General features: G+C 45.0%; 1 protein-coding gene across 3 annotated transcripts in view; it reads left to right on the top strand.

The window, feature by feature from the left end:
• The first annotated feature begins 10,269 nt into the window (after positions 1–10,269).
• Positions 10,270–16,935, top strand: part of LOC137362503 (carnitine O-acetyltransferase-like) — a 45,299-nt gene continuing 38,633 nt past the window's right edge. The window contains exons 1-2 of one of the 3 annotated variants that reach the window (XM_068026885.1): positions 10,278–10,384; positions 16,406–16,582. In XM_068026885.1, the coding sequence (XP_067882986.1) occupies positions 16,556–16,582 (27 nt within the window). In that variant the 5' untranslated portion in view covers positions 10,278–10,384; positions 16,406–16,555. Of the gene's footprint in view, positions 10,385–16,405; positions 16,583–16,935 lie in introns of all 3 variants that reach the window. The other 2 variants (XM_068026886.1, XM_068026888.1) reach the window with 2 other exon arrangements.

Genomic DNA, 16,935 nt, shown 5'->3' with positions numbered 1-16,935 from the left:
GGCAGCAGAAGCAGCCGCCGCAGAACAATACAGATGATGGAACAAGCACCTGCAACAAGACACACAACTGATGCAATAGGGCCGTGGAGGTTTAATCGGAGTCCGATCAAGACAAACTAACTTTATTCAGTCAGGTAGCTGCGAGCCCAGCCCATGAGTGCTGGCAGGTTATTGAACAGAGGAGGCCTCACCTGAAACTCACTATCTTGCAATTTCCAGAATTTATTTTCTTTTTAAATTTATTCTCGGGATGTGGGCGCTCCTGGCAAACTCCAGGATTTACTGCCCATCCCCTAGTTGCCCTTGAGAAGGTGGTGGTCAGTCTTCTTCAAATGATGCAACTAAGTAGCTTGCAAGATCACTTCAGAGAGCAATTAGTGAGAGTCTGGTGTCACATACAAGCCCAGACCGGGTAAGGACAACAGGCTTCTTTCCCTAAAAGGGCATTAGTGACACAGTTGGGTTTTTATGACAATCAGACAGCTTCATGGTCACTCTGTCAGAGACTATCTTTTTATTAGCAGATTTTTTAAACGGAATTCAGATTCTCAAAAAGCCCATGGTGTGATGTTAACATATGTTCTCTGGATTACTAGTCCAGTAACAAAACCACTACACTACTGTCCCATGCAGTTAGTAATATATCAGTCAGGAGCAGTAATCCTTGCTGTTTTTCCCCCCCATTACCTCCAGCATAGAAGCACTGAGGCTAATTGCATCAACATACTGCTGCCCCAACACAGAATATGGAACTTCCCTGCTCTCTATGCCTCAGTGCAAAACCAGGCCACCCATTTATCCAGTATGCCATTGGGAAGAGAAGTTAAAAAAGAATCAGGCGGGAGAATGTTGTGATCTGGAATGCATCGCCTGAAAGGGCGGCGAAAGCAGATTCAATAGTAACTTTCCAAAGGAAATTAGATTAACACCAGGGGGAAAATTACAGTGCTATGGGAAAAGAGTGGGGTAGTGCGAAGTGGGACTAATTGGAATAGCACTGAAAGACCCATCCACTGAGAGAAAAATAATCTCTTCAGTGCAGAAGCAAACACAGAGCATTAGAGTCAGGGATTCATCACACCGAGTAAGCAGAGAGATTCTGCATCCCATCCTGACAGGCTCTGTTGGCGAGTCCAGCTCAAGTCCTGATTTGAGAACAATTGGTTCAAGTTAACAGATACACAAGTGTAAATTAGATGGATTTCTTTCATAGAATCACACAGCACAGAAGGCCACCATTTGGCTAATAGTGTCTGTGCCAGCTCTCTGAAAGAGCTATCAAATTGGTCCCACTCCCCTGCTCTCCCCCAATGGCCCTGCAAAATTTTCCTTTTCAAGTATTTATCCAATTCCCTTTTGAAAGTTACTACTGAATATGCTTCCACCGCCCTTTCAGGCCACACGTTCCAGATCACAACAACTCACTGTGTAAAAAAAAAAAAATTCCTCATCTCCCTTCTGATTCTTTTACCAAATTATCTTAAATCTGTGCACTCTGGTTACGAACCCCCACCCCCGGAAACAGTGTCTCCTTAGTTACTCTATCAAAATTATAATTTTGAATGAAATCTCACAAACAACATTTTGAGACCCAGTCTATGAATAATTTGAGACATGAAGTGTGGTGTGGTGTAACGTGCTTGGGATGAATAGGTGACTTTGACCTATGGTTCCCAAAGCTCTTCACCACTGGGGTTTTCCTCACCTCATGTTTGGCTCTGTTGTTGACTCTGACAGAGATTGATCGCTGTGATTAGTCAATAACTCCATTATCATTGTAACATGAGGCGACCAGGATGGTAGAATGGTTAGATGGGTTTGGTCTTTATTCATTGACCATTCTGGTGTTCCTACAAGACAATCTCACCATACAGCACGTATAAAATACAGCACACACATCCAATCAGCAGGATTGCCACAAGACAATATGAGTCAGATGATTTTCCAATGTCTGTGTTTAAAAACTAAATTTTAAACATATTCCTAATGGGGTTGCGGAGAGAGAATTTTTTTTTTTATTCATTCATGGGATGTGGGCGTTGCAGGCCAGGCCAGCATTTATTGCCCATCCCTAATTGCCCTTGAACTGAGTAGCTTGCTAGGCCATTTCAGAGGGCATTTAAGAGTCAACCACATTGCTGTGGGTCTGGAGTCACATGTAGGCCAGACCAAGTAAGGACAGCAGATTTCCATTCCTAAAGGACATTAGTGAATCAGATGGGTTTTTACAACAATCGTCAATGGTTTCATGGCCATCATTAGACTAGCTTTAAATTCCAGATTTATTAATTGAATTCAAATTCCACCTTCTGCTGTGGTGGGATTCGAACCCATGTCCCCAGAGCAATACCTGGGTCTCTGGGTTACTAGTCCAGTGACAATACCAGTACGCCACCGCCTCCCCTATAAGAGAATAACCAAAAGAAAAATAAACGCCTTTCATATTTTTTGAAGTGTAGTCACTGTTGTAAAGTAGTAAATGTGACAGCCAATTTGCACAAAGCAAGATCCCACAGACAGCAATGTGATAATCACCAGATAATCCATATCACTGATGTTAATTGAATTAAGTGCCCAGAAAGATACTTGGAATGGGACTGGTTAACCCAGAACATCATTTCAAATTAGAGACATAGGTGCAGGAGTAGGCCATTCAGCCCATTGAGCTCCACCATTCAATATGGTCATGGCTGATCTTCTACTTCAATGCCTTTTTTTCCCCCACACTATCCTCATATCCCCTTATGTCATTTGTATTTAGAAATCTCTCTATCTCTGCTTTAGACATACTCAATGACTGAGCTTCCACAGCCCTCTGGGGTAGAGAATTCCAAAGATTCACAACGCACTGAGTAAAAAATTTCTCATCTAGGTCCTAAGTGGCTTCCCCCTTATTTTGAAATTTTATCCCCTGGTTCTAGACTCCCCGACCAGGGGAAACATCGTAGCTGCATCTACCCTGTCTACCCCTTTAAATATTTTGTAAGTTTCAAGGAGATCACCTCTCATTCTTCAAAACTCAAGAGAACACAGGCCCAGTTTCCCCAGTCTCTCTTCATAGGACAGTCCCACCATTCTGGGAACAAGTCTAGTAAGCCTTCATTGCACTCCCTCTTTGGCAATAATATCTTCTCAATGGCTGTAGGAGAAGGGTAGATGGGTCCATGTTGCTGAAAGGCAAGCTCAGGATACTAGGAAGCTCAATTTCATCATGCAAAGAGAGTGCCGAGTCCCTGGAATAGTCCGGTGGTAGGAATCATTCATGTGGCAGGTAGATGCTGTGCTAGGGTTTGGGACTCTAGGTTTCAGTGGATGAATGAGCTGGAAGGGCCTCCACCATAGAACAAAGAACAGTACAGCACAGGAACAGGCTATTCGGCCCTCCAAGCCTGCGCCGATCTTGATGCCTGTCTAAACGAACACCTTCTGCACTTCCGGAGACCATATCCCTCTATTCCCATCCTATTCATGTATTTGTCAAGATGCCTCTTTAACGTCGCTATCGTACCTGCTTCCACCATCTCCCCCGGCAGCAAGTTCCAGGCACTCACCACCTTCTGTGTAAAGAACTTGCCTCGCACATCCCCTCTAAACTTTGCCACTCTCACCTTAAACCTATGTCCCCTAGCAACTGACTCTTCCACTGAGAAAAAGCTTCTGACTATCCACTCTGTCCATGCCGCTCATAACTTTGTAAACCTCTATCATGTCGCCCCTCCACCTCCGTCGTTCCAGTGAAAACAATCCGAGTTTATCCAACCTCTCCTCATAGCTAATGCCCTCCAGACCAGGCAACATCCTGGTAAACCTCTTCTGTACCCTTTCCAAAGCCTCCACGTCCTTCTGGTAGTGTGGCGACCAGAATTGCACGCAATATTCTAAGTGTGGCCTAACTAAAGTTCTGTACAGCTGCAGCATGACTTGCCAATTTTTATACTCTATGCCCCGACCGATGAAGGCAAGCACGCCGTATGCCTTCTTGACTACCTTATCCACCTGCGTTGCCACTTTCAGTGACCTGTGGACCTGTACGCCCAGATCTCTCTGCCTGTCAATACTCCCAAGGGTTCTGCCATTTACTGTATACTTCCCACCTGCATTAGACCTTCCAAAATGCATTACCTCACATTTGTCCGGATTAAACTCCATCTGCCATTTCTCCGCCCAAGTCTCCAACCGATCTATATCCTGCTGTATCCTCTGACAATCCTCATCACTATCTGCAACTCCACCAACCTTTGTGTCGTCCGCAAACTTACTAATCAGACCAACTACATTTTCCTCCAAATCATTTATATATACTACAAATAGCAAAGGTCCCAGCACTGATCCCTGCGGAACACCACTAGTCACAGCCCTCCATTCAGAAAAGCACCCTTCCACTGCTACCCTCTGTCTTCTATGACTGAGCCAGTTCTGTATCCATCTTGCCAGCTTACCTCTGATCCCGTGTGACTTCACCTTTTGTACCAGTCTACCATGAAGGACCTTGTCAAAGGCTTTACTGAAGTCCATATAGACAACATCCACTGCCCTTCCTTCATCAATCATCTTCGTCACTTCCTCAAAAAACTCAAATCAAATTAGTGAGACACAACCTCCCCTCCACAAAACCATGCTGCCTCTCACTAATAAGTTCGTTTGTTTCCAAATGGGAGCAAATCCTGTCCCGAAGAATCCTCTCCAATAATTTCCCTACCACTGACGTAAGGTTCACCGGCCTATAATTTCCTGGATTATCCTTGCTTCTTTTGGGCCTCCTTATCTCGAGAGACAATGGATACGCGCCTGGAGGTGGTCAGTGGTTTGTGAAGCAGCGCCTGGAGTGGCTATAAAGGCCAATTCTGGAGTGACAGGCTCTTCCACAGGTGCTGCAGAGAAATTTGTTTGTTGGGGCTGTTGCACAGTTGGCTCTCCCCTTGCGCCTCTGTCTTTTTTCCTGCCAACTACTAAGTCTCTTCGACTCGCCACAATTTAGCCCTGTCTTTATGGCTGCCCGCCAGCTCTGGCGAATCCTTGCTACCCTTCTTAAACAAAGGAACAACATTGGCTATTCTCCAGTCCTCTGGGACCTCACCTGTAGCCAATGAGGATGCAAAGATTTCTGTCAAGGCTCCAGCAATTTCTTCCCTTGCCTCCCTCAGTATTCTAGGGTAGATCCCATCAGGCCCTGGGGACTTATTTACCTTAATGCTTTGCAAGACACCCAACACCACCTCCTTTTCAATAATGAGATGACTGAGACTATCTACACTCCCTTCCCTAGGCTCATCATCCACCAAGTCCTTCTCTTTGGTGAATACTGATGCAAAGTACTCATTTAGTACCTCGCCCATTTCCTCTGGCTCCACACATAGATTCCCTTCTCTGTCCTCGAGTGGGCCAACCCTTTCCCTAGTTAACCTCTTGCTCTTTATATATGTATAAAAAGCCTTGGGATTTTCCTTAATCCTGTTTGCCAATGACTTTTCATGACCCCTTTTAGCCCTCCTAACTCCTTGCTTAAGTTCCTTCCTACTGTCTTTATATTCCTCAAGGGATTCGTCTGTTCCTAGCCTTCCAGCCCTTACGAATGCTTCCTTTTTCTTTTTGACTAGGCACACAATATCCCGCATTATCCAAGGTTCCCGAAACTTGCCAAACGTATCCTTCTTCCTCACCGGAACATGCTGGTCCTGGATTCTAATCAACTGACATTTGAAAGACTCCCACATGTCAGATTTGATTTACCCTCAAACAGCCGCCCCCAATCTAAATTCTTCAGTTCCTGCCTAATATTGTTATAATTAGCCTTCCCCCAATTTAGCACCTTCACCCGACGACTACTCTTATCCTTATCCACAAGTACCTTAAAGCTTATGGAATTATGGTCACTGTTCCCGAAATGCTCCCCGACTGAAACTTCGACCACCTGGCCGGGCTTATTCCCCAATACCAGGTCCAGTACGGCCCCTTCCCTAGTTGGACTATCTACATATTGTTTCTGAGCTTTCTTCAAATCTGTACAGTCAGGTTTTGAAACTGCATTGTGCAAGTTTAAAAAAAAAAATTGCATTGCTTGCTTCACTGACCTATGTTAAATTACGGCTTGTGGCAATGTCTCTCTGAAGTTATACCATTCACCCCAGCCAAGGCAACTATAATAGGCCACTGTGACTCTAGGCTTGAGAAGAAAGTCAGCCAGCTTTCCTACTGTTGATCAGCACTAGGAGGCAGACATCTGTGGGGATCAGGTGAGGACAGCACCTGGGCGACGCTGCAATGCCCTTCACAGTTGAGCAACCTGCAGACACGCACTGTCTCCGGGTACCTGTAGACCTGTACCCCAGTGAGAGTCAATGCGCACTGTCTCCGGGTACCTGTAGACCTGTACCCCAGTGAGAGTCAATGCGCACTGTCTCCGGGTACCTGTAGACCTGTACCCCAGTGAGAGTCAATGCGCACTGTCTCCGGGTGCCTGTAGACCTGTACCCCAGTGAGAGTCAATGCCTTCAGGGAAGAAAAGGGAAGTAAATTAGGTTTTTAAAAAACTCAGTCCTGCTGTGTCTGTCACATTACAATCTGGAGTTTCCGCCTGTGTCAGGTTAACCGGATGAGGTGTACAAAATTCTGAGGGGCCCAAATCGATGGGAAGGACCTGTTTCCCCTAGCGGAGAGGTCAATTACCAGGTGGTACAGATTTAAGGAGATTGGTAGAAGGATTAGAGGAGACAGGAGGAAAAGCTTTTTTACCCAGAGGGTGGCGGCTGTCTGGAATTCACTGCCAGGAACGGTGGCGGAGGCAGAAACCCTCAACTCATTTAAAAGGTACCTGGGCATGCACCTGAAGTGCTGTAACTGGCAAGGCTGTGGACCAGGTGCTGGAAGGTGGGATTAGACTAGGCGGCTAGTTTTTTCAGCCGGCATGAACACAATGGGCTGAATGGCCTCCTTCTGTGCTGTAATTTTTCTATGGTTCTATGGATACTTCCTTCAGACTACTTTATTATTACTGCTAAAGAAGGTACCACCATGTATTACCACCCGCATTCAATTTCCAATGGTGTGGGTTATACATGATGTGTGGAAGGAGTGGGAGAAAGCGGCTAAACGGCCTGTTTGAGATTGCATAGGCTCAGCAAGGAAGATTATCAACGTGCGGTACCAGAGAACCGCAGGCACCTCAGAGCTGAGCCTATCAAGAGTCACTACCCTAAGAGGCAGGAAAGAAACTTAGGAGGGAAAATTCTACACTGTAACCCGCTGACATAAACTGTTTCGTTGAACAAGTCGGTGAATGGACTGATCTGTGCAAATGAGCCAGAGCAGGACAGCCCAGATTCAACACTTGATCGGTATTGAGCATGAGTGGCTGTAGCAGGCGTCACAAAAGGACTTCAGCAACCCGGGCTATGGTAGGGGAGAAAAAGAAGGATTCGGCATGTACAGTCTGATTTTCTGCCTGCTCCTTCAACAGTTATACAATGTCATAATGTTCACATGAAGGCTGATCTGTCTGATACTGGTTGTGAGGGCGCAGTAATGAGCATAACATGCAAGTCTACATCCAGGACTCTGGGTGCTGATCATAACCTCATAACCTCTGCCACAAAGCATTTGTATATGGGCACCAGACAATGAGAGGATCAGGCTGGTCAATAATACCCTCCAATATCAAATAACCCACTCGCACACATGCTTACAAACGCATATGAATAGCTAGGGGCTGGGAAAGGAAACCCAGCCAAAGTCAGCAGCTTCAGGAGAGGAGAGGAAAGGGGGTGCGGGGGTGGGGGAGGCAGAGAAGAGAGAGATATTTTGAGGGCTTTTCCACATCTTGTCTCATTCTCAGCAGCCTGCCTGAAGAACACAAGGTTACAGGCATGGTTTCTAGATAGAAAGAAATGCAAGATCTATAGTACCTTTCACAACCTCAGGACATCCCAAATGTTTTGGAACATAGGAAGTAGGAGCAGGAGTAGGCCAATTGGCCCCTCGAGCCTGCTCTGCCATTCAACTAGATCATGGCTGATCTTCTACCTCCATGCTATTTTCCCACACTATCCCCATATCCTTAATATCTTTAACATTAGATATCAAAGGATATGGGGATAGTGTGGGGAAATGGCATTGAAGTAAAAGATCGGCCAATAAAGTACTTTTGAAGTCGAGACACTGTTATGATTTAAGAAACACAGTAACCAATTTTGCACAGCAAGCTCCCACAAAACAGCAATGTTAAATGACCAGATAATCTGTTTTGTAGTGATGTTGGTAGAGGGATAAATATTGGCCAGGACACTAGGGAGAATTCCCTTGCTCCTCAACAAGTACCAGGGAATCTTTTACAACCACCCAAGAGGACAGATAGGATCATTGTTTAACATCACAACTGAAAGGCTGCAACCTCTAACAGTGCAGCCCCCTCTCAGTACAGCACTAAAGTGATTGCCTAGGTTATATGCTCAAGTCTCTGGAGTGGGACTTGAAAATTCTGACTCAGAGGCACGAGTGCTACCCATGAGCCAAAGCAGACACATTCTTCTCAAGTAATGAGCACTACTTGCTCCCAAATCCAAATATCAGTTTACTTCATCGCTGGATATTTACTGTAAACTTTAAAGACAACAGCCCCACATTATGCAACACAAAAACATACATGGCTATTCTAAAGGTTTTTAGTAACCAATCTTTCCATAGTCTACTTTTTAAATCATCTGACTGATCACACTTATTCAACAGTTTCTATTGTAAATTTGCTGTAATGAGACCATCCTGCTAATGGAGAAAGTGTACTACAAGCACTGACAGAGGGACTAATTAGTTTGTGACAAGTTTACAAAGCGAGGTCCCATTACAAATTCGGAACTAGACATTGATAGTATGACCAATGGGCATGACTTCAAAACAAAAACTGAATTATATCTGTAAGTCCCACTTCAATTATCTCCCACTCTCTGACCCCACTTGACTTTTAGACTGCCCTTATTTTAGCTCCCCACTGTGGAGCCAAGATTACATAGAATCTACAAGCACAGAAACAGGCCATTTGGCCCAACTGGTCCATGCCGGGCTTTAAGCTCCACAAGAGCCTCCTCCCACCCTATCCCGTCACACCCTATCAACATATCTTTCTAGTCCTTTCTCCCTCATGTTTATCTAACTTTCCCTTAAACACATCTATGCTATTTACCTCAGCCACTCCCTGTATAAGGCTTGGGAGCAGGAAGGCTGTTGGGGTTCCATTAAGGATATTTCAGATGAGCATGGTGGGTGACCTCGGGCAGCTTTGGGCCTTGAGATCTCACCTACAGACTACAGCATTTCAGCATGAGCCAAGGCAGTCTGGCACCAACGAGGGCACTGGTAAAGTAGGTGTTGATACAGATCAGCCATGATCTCAATGAATGATGGAACAGGCTTGAAGAGACTGAATAGCCTCCTCCTGTTCCTACTGCCAACAGCTCAATCACAGAATGATTCAGAAATTCCTATGAACACTTTATATTCAACATTTGTTAAAAATAAGAGCTAATAGTGGTTATTAAATAATAATTCAATTGGAGGCATTGAACACAGTCTTAGGGCAGCCCTGGTAAGGTTATAAAGACACCAAACAAAGCATTACATAGAGCTAGACAAATATTTAAAAACGCACATTGATCAAAAATAGCAATCTAAGTCCCCTCAAGAATAAACCATGAGGAAAGCTGCTCTGTTACTGAGATACTAACCTGACTCACTGGAACCTGCCATATTTACAATCAGCTAACTCCCTCACAACGCCCGACCCGGAAACGCAGCCCCAAGCCCCGCCCTTTGAACTTTGCCCCTTCCTAACTAATTATTTTGTTCTGTGTAAACTGCAAAGCAGCATAACATCGTCGCATTTCAGAGCGAGGGAAACGTTAATAACCTTCTTATTTCGACATGAAGTTGATATCTATAATAAAGGCTCGGACAGTAAACAAACCAAAAAGAATCCAAAGTCCTCGCCCTCCATTTTTGTGAGGGGCAAAGGTTCATTTTTGACAAGTGTTTTCCACTTTGTTCACCCCATAGTTTTAGACAACAAGTTGTTTTTGTTGAAAAGACGAGATTTGATTTTCAGCCTTCATCAATTCGTCGGCAAACGGCAAATTTTAAAGATATTTTCTCACACACGAAGGGATTTGCCCCGCACAAATATGGCGACGGGCACAGCGCGCCCCATGAACGCCTTCTCCCGTCGCTGATTGGGTCAAACTCTGCCGTTGCGTCAAATGTCAAGGCATGATTGGACAGTGTGGATGTCAGTCATTCTGACTGGCCCTGCCTTCGGGTTGAGTGGTGTGAGTTTTGCCTGTGGGGCTGTCCGAAGGACTTTTGGACAAGGAGAATGTTGGCGATTTTAGGACGCGTTGTGGTAAGTGCAAAACGTTTAACTCGTGTTCCTTTTAGTTGTGGCTGTGGAGACCCGTGTCTGTGCCTCAACACCAGGTGGTGGTGAGCTGGGATACCTGAGCACCCCTGGTGCCTGATCTGCCTGTGGGCCCCAGGTTCTCATCCCCATGCTGAGTTAACCGAACTGAGCCTACCTAGTAGAGGTAGGGGCTACTACAATTGACCTCAATGCCCCTGGGCTACCCTTGATCCCTGCTGGCGAGGATGTACAAAAGGATGGCTGGATTGTGATGCCTATCATGGTGGAATAGCCTGCTGACAACTGACTAGGTTACCCAGAAAGAATGACCACTTGCTTGAGATAGTTTTAGGGGAGAGGGTGCAATAGGTGTGTGTTTCTTTTGATTTTTTTTTTAGGCATCTATCTATTTTTCTGAAAATCGTCTCTCAATCTTTACACCATTCTCCTCCCCCATGCCCTGATTTCTCAGAAATAAGACATGTGAATTGATGAGTTTATGCGTAGGAGCTGAGTCCTCGTTCTTAGTGCTGAATGTGGCTTTTTCTTACAACATAAAGCCAAGTTTCCATCCTTGACCTCAATTCATTGGCCCCAAACTGAAAATTGTGTCTGTATGGACGTTGCATGCCCATGCCCCAACCCATCCCCAACTGAATATCCAGCAAACATTTGTTATCCAGATTATAGATTACTGGGGGGCACTACAAGGTAGCCAACAATTGTGGAATTACACCCCAGCAAAAGCTGGGATCTGGGGGATGGGTGGATGGGGATGGGGAAGGGGTGAAGAAACCCAAAATAAGATCCTAGTTTAAATCCTGAACAAAAGAAGACTTTTCACCTCATTCTAGTAACTTGATAGCCCTCCATTCAATTGATTTCAGATCGGGAAGCCTGCAGAATGGGCCATGAACCTTTCCCGTCTCTGCTTTGCACCAATGAGCATTAGTCCTGATCCATTAGTATTGTGTCTAATAAGCTTTGATTTAGAACCAAATGAATGTATTGTCAATTAGAGATTAATGTGCAGATCAGTTCTTAACAGTTTAAAAAGTAAAGACCAAATCCCGCATTCATCGGTAGATCTGATTGAGGATTTATTTGGTTACAAGGGTTAGGTTACATAGAACTGCCACACCCTCCAGAGCAAATGCTTAAAGCATTTACATATTTAAGATAAATATTTACCTTGAAAGTGCAGAGGCTCTCTTCTGTAATGTTAAAAGAGAATGTTTGTTTCATGGGACAGAATTTAAGCAAAATACAGCTGAATGTGGGAATGACTTTCAACTTCATATGGGCTGGCAATATTTATCAGGATCTGAAAGTGACAGGCCTCCTTCAAAGAGAACAGTTTCAGGAGTTTTATTTTTCTCCTCTCCTGAAGGCACAGTTCCACATTGGGGATGAGCAATAAATGTCATCATAACATAAGCAATAAGAGCCGAGTGGGCCCTTTGAGCCTGCTCCATCATTCAATAAGATCATGGCTGATCTTCCTCAAGTCCATCTTCCTGCAATATTCCCATATCCATTGATTCCCTTATATCCAAAAATCTGTCACTCTCTCTAATAGAGTCAACATCTGAGCATCCAGAGCTCTCTGGGGTAGAGAATTTCAAAGATTCACAAGTTTTGTGAGTCGACCTTGCTAGTGACATCTACATCCTAAGAATGAATAAAACAAGATGTTAACCTATCTGATTGTTAAATGTGGAGCAGGAGAGAAATTAATTAATGAAGGAACTTGCATTTCTGTAGCGCCTTGCATATGCTTCGATTGCCCCAAAGTGATTTGTGGCCAAACACAGCAACCAGTTTGTGCACAGCAAGATCTCACAGTCAGCAATGACCAATTCATCTCTTTTATGTTGGTTGTGGGGTGAATGTTGGCCTAGGATACCAGGGAGAACGTCACTGCTCTCCTCTGAATAGTGACCTTGGGATCTTTGACAACTTCCTGAGAGGGTATACAGAACCTCAGTTGAACATCTTGTCTGAAAGACGGCACCTCTGACCATGCAGCACTCCCTCAGTGGAATCTGCTAAGCAATTCCGACATGCCAACACGTCCATATCAAGAGTGGTCACATGGGTGAGGCAGCAGTTCATGGAGTGCCGAGACTATGAATTCAATTCCTCAGAGTGAGTCTTGAGGTCCAGGGCCTTCTGATTCTGAGAGTTCTCCCCACTGAGCCAAGCTGTCACCTCATTAAGGATCGAAACTTGATTGATTTGGATTTCTGTAACATGTAACGATGCATAAAACCTGCATGCAGCACAGAACTATTAATACAAAATTCCAATTTTACTCTATACTGAATATTCATGCCACTATGCGCAGCAAAATGAAACATCTGCTTGATTTTGTCCATTTGCCCTTGACTTTAAGGACCTGTATCTGATCTTCAGTTTGCAGGTCGACAGATTTACTGAGCATGGTATTCCCTCCCAGCCTCAAACAGCAGCAGTCCTGCCGCTTAGAATAAAGTAATGACTGAACAGTTCTGCCATCTTAGTTACAAAGGGCAAGCTGTTGTATTAATAGTGGTTTCAGATATAGCTGACTGCATAATGGAGGATTGTAGACAGACTAGACTGACATATCTCTCCAAGTCTCCTTCTTTCCCCAGCGACAGCTGCATGCTAGCAAGATGTATGCCTTTGCTAACTGTTTACCTCCCTGCCTCTGTTGGCTGAAATTGATGTTGAATATAAAAATCTCGTCGGCTACCAGGTCCCAGGTTTGATTTTCGCCCCACATCTCTCCCCCAACCCCCACACTCCCACCATCCCCATCTGTTCCAAATTAATGTGGCAATCTCGGCTCTCCCATTAGCTTCGTTGTCCCTGGGCTAGGGAGGAGAAATTCAGCCATGGTTGCTGCTCTGACCACCGTTCCTGGAAAGCAGCCATGGGGTTGGCTTTGGAAGAGAACAGGATCAGAATTATGCAAATATCAACACTTGCTGTCTGGACTCCTGCATGAAGAATGGGCACTGGAGGGTGGCTGGCAAATGAGAACATGGGAATAGGCAGAGGCCATTCAGCCCCTCAAGCTTGTTCTGCCATTCAGTTAGATCATGGCTTATCTGTACCCCAATTCCATCTTCCTCTCTTGGTTCCATAACCCCTAATACCCTTATCCAAAAAAAATTGGAATATGGAAGTGAATGCCAGCAGAGATCAGTGCACTTGAAGGAGGGTGTGGAGGGAGGATTGGTTCTAATGGAAGTAGGTTTTTTTTTGACCACTCCAGAATATCCTCCAGACTTGTATTAATTCCACCCCTCCTAATATCTCCCTCTTTGGCTCCGTGTTGACTTTTCTATATCTGAATGTTTATATATATTTATATTGTACACACAAGTGAAATGAGTCAGCTGTGGCTCAGTGGTTAACTCCCTCGCCTCTGAGACAGAAGGTTGTGGGTTCGAGCCCCACTCCAGAGACATGAGCATAAAATCTAGGCTGACGCTTCCAGTTCAGTACTGAGGGAACTCTGCAGTGCTGGAGGTGGCATCTATCAAATCAGCTAAACTGAGGCCCCATCTGCTCTCTCATAGTTTTGAAGGAAAACAGGAGAGTTCTCCCTAGTCTCCTGGCCAATATTTATCCCTTAGCCAACATCACTAAAAACAGATGATTTGGTCATTATCACATTGCTGTTTGTAGAATCTTGCTATATGTACATTGGCTGCTGTGTTTCTTACATCACAATAGTGACTACACTTCAAAAAGTACTTCATTGGTTGTCAAGAGCTTTGGGACGCCCTGAGGTAGTGAAAGGCACTATGGAAATGTAAGTCTTTCTTTAAAAGGAATCACCTAGACTGCAACCAGACCTTACTATTTAGAATTGGTTAGGAGTTTGCCACAATCTCCTTTCTGCCAAATACAGAATTATCACTAGAGGACCGAAGGGCAAAGGTTAAGAGTTTTGGGTTCCACACAGTTGGTTTATTGGACATGACACAGTTTACCACATGTGGCCATTGAGGCAGAGACAGCAACATCACTTGAAAGGGAACTGGACAAATAATTGAAAATATCAAATGTGTGAGGAAAGGGCAGGGAAATGGGATTAAAGCACACAGCTGCACAAGCCAGCACTGGCATGAGCTAGTTAGGCCAAATGGCCACTGCCTCCTTTGTTCTGGGTTTATTTGGCGCAGAAACTTTGTAGATACCACAATTGTAAGGGCAGCGAAATAAGGAGCAGTTTGTTTTCATCCATAGTGAGTCTTTGATTTAAATTACTTGAATTTCTCCCCTCCACCTCCACCCCGGATTTCTCCAGTCCTCATCTGAAAGTAGGCTCCTAACGGAACACAGCTCCATGAACTGCTGCCTCACCCATGTGACCACTCTTGATAGGGGCATGTTGGCATGCAGGAATTGCTTAGCAGATTCCTCTGGCCACGCTGCCGCAGAACGTTCCATTCACTTGGACTGTGCCATACAGTCTGTCCGTGTGGAAAATAAACCTTTGACCACAAGTCCAGCAAGCAGTGGTCCGCATGTAACATCCTTGAGGCTCTGTGGGAAATGGAGGTGGTCGATCCTGTCTGATGGTTCCCTGAACAGACTGTCAGACTCATTTGGCAGAATGCTTCATTTCCAGAACTTTCAAACAAGCACCAAAACGTAACTTGACTCAGATCCTTCCTGCAGACCCGGAGTCTCAGTGCCTCCGCATGCTGCCCTCAAGGGGGCTGCAGTGGGGAAGAGACCATCGCCCACCTCCTTCTGGAATGTGCTCTTGCAAAGAAAGTCTGGAAAGGGAGGCAATGGTTCTTGTCGAAGTTCATCCTGAGCAACTCCTTATAGCTCTACAGGCTGTTACCAGGGCATACACTAAACTACCGCTGCAGGACCATCAACTCGGCAAAAGACACTCTTTGGTCTGCCCGAAACTTGTTGGTCTTCCAGTGCAAAGAATTGTCCATGATCAAGTGTTGCAGACTGGCACATTCCAAGGTCCAGGACTATTTGCTGAGGGACGCACTAAAGCTTGGGGCAACTGTCGCAAAGGCTCAATGAGGAAAGGCCACAGTCTAAGGCCCTCCTGCCAAAGTATACTGAGGGGCTGGAACTCATGTAAAACCCCTCTGGCTGAATGCACCAGAGAATGTTGGACATGAAATGTAAATTGTAAATTTAACCAGTAATTGTAAGAATAGTGAGGCACTTCAGAGTGCCACATACTGTATTGTAATTGAACTCTATTGCACTTTATGTAATGTCAGATTTGAACCATTATGTCATGTACTTTTACAAATTTTATGAATAAAATATATTTTTTGAGAAAAACAAAAAATTTGCTTAGCAGCTTCCTCTCCTGTTAGAGCTGATGTAGAGCTGGGCACAGTTCCATAGGCATCACTCACCCTCCAGGGCCTTGCTTCGTGCGAGCCCAGACAGTTCGAGAGTCAGGTATTCTACCATGACCGTGTCACGGCCAACGCCAATCCTTTGTCATCTGTATTGAGTGTGATCCGGAGCAGGGACCTGGCTTTGATTATTTTATGGTCTTCTAACAGAGCATGCTGGAAGCATTCAGCAGGTCAGTCAGTACCTGCAGAGAGAGAACGGACTAGTTAATGCTTCTTGTATAGCCCTTTTTGTTGGAACTGGATTTCCCCATGCCCCATTCTTTTTGTAGCCCAGGGACACTGACTCAGTTGCAGCACCCTTGCCACTAGCCTGGCTGAGCTTGGCTCTCACCCCAAGGTTCATAGCTGAGACTTTCTGTTCTCGGCATTCTTAGCCCACGTTCCCAGCTCGCTGAGAGAGCCAGTACAGCAGCGATGGCCCGAGTGGTCTCCTTCTGTGCTGTGAGATTCTGAGTCTTCCACACCTCAACATTTTAAAGTCTGCAATGACTCCACTTCCTGATCCTTCTGAAGGAAGTGCCAGGGAATGGAATTTTCAGCTGCTTCTCCCAAAAGTCCTGACTGTATTGATATCAGCAGTGAAATATGTGGTCTTTTTCTTTTCTTTTATTTGTGTTTCTGACAGATTTTGAACGAGGGAGGAGAAGGCTGTTAAGCACAGCCCTCATTTCATGTGTGTATCATTTATGCCGCAGATTAACTGCTCTGGAGTGGTAAACGAGCAGGGCGGGATTAGAGGGGCAGTGCTTTTGGCTTTTGTGTTTATGTTTCCACGATGGATAGAAAGAAGGATTCACAGAAGGTACAGTATAAATTATTACAAATCAAAATCTATCAAGAACAAAGCAGCAGTCAGCTCCTTCAACTAACACTAAACTAACATTTCAGTTCTTTTAACACCATGTCTGCTCTTAAGCTCTAACCACTCTGATCCGCTAGCCAGAGGGTCAGGGTTAGAAAACCAGATTCTGTATTCAGATAGTACTACAGTGTGAGGCAGAGAAACAAAGGATAGCATAAGTAAGAAACTACTCTGTCCCTGTTGGAACAAAGCTGTAGAAACCAGGAAGGACCCCACGGGATCAACCGCTGTTCCATGCAGAGTCAGCTGATCTCTGGAGGAAGCGAGGGATTACAACTGGCTTCAGTGTGGCT

This window comes from Heterodontus francisci, unplaced genomic scaffold (assembly GCF_036365525.1).
Source record: "Heterodontus francisci isolate sHetFra1 unplaced genomic scaffold, sHetFra1.hap1 HAP1_SCAFFOLD_1637, whole genome shotgun sequence".
Taxonomy (NCBI): domain Eukaryota; kingdom Metazoa; phylum Chordata; class Chondrichthyes; order Heterodontiformes; family Heterodontidae; genus Heterodontus; species Heterodontus francisci.
The sequence above is the reverse complement of the archived record's forward strand: the minus strand, read 5'-3'. Positions and strand labels throughout refer to the sequence as shown.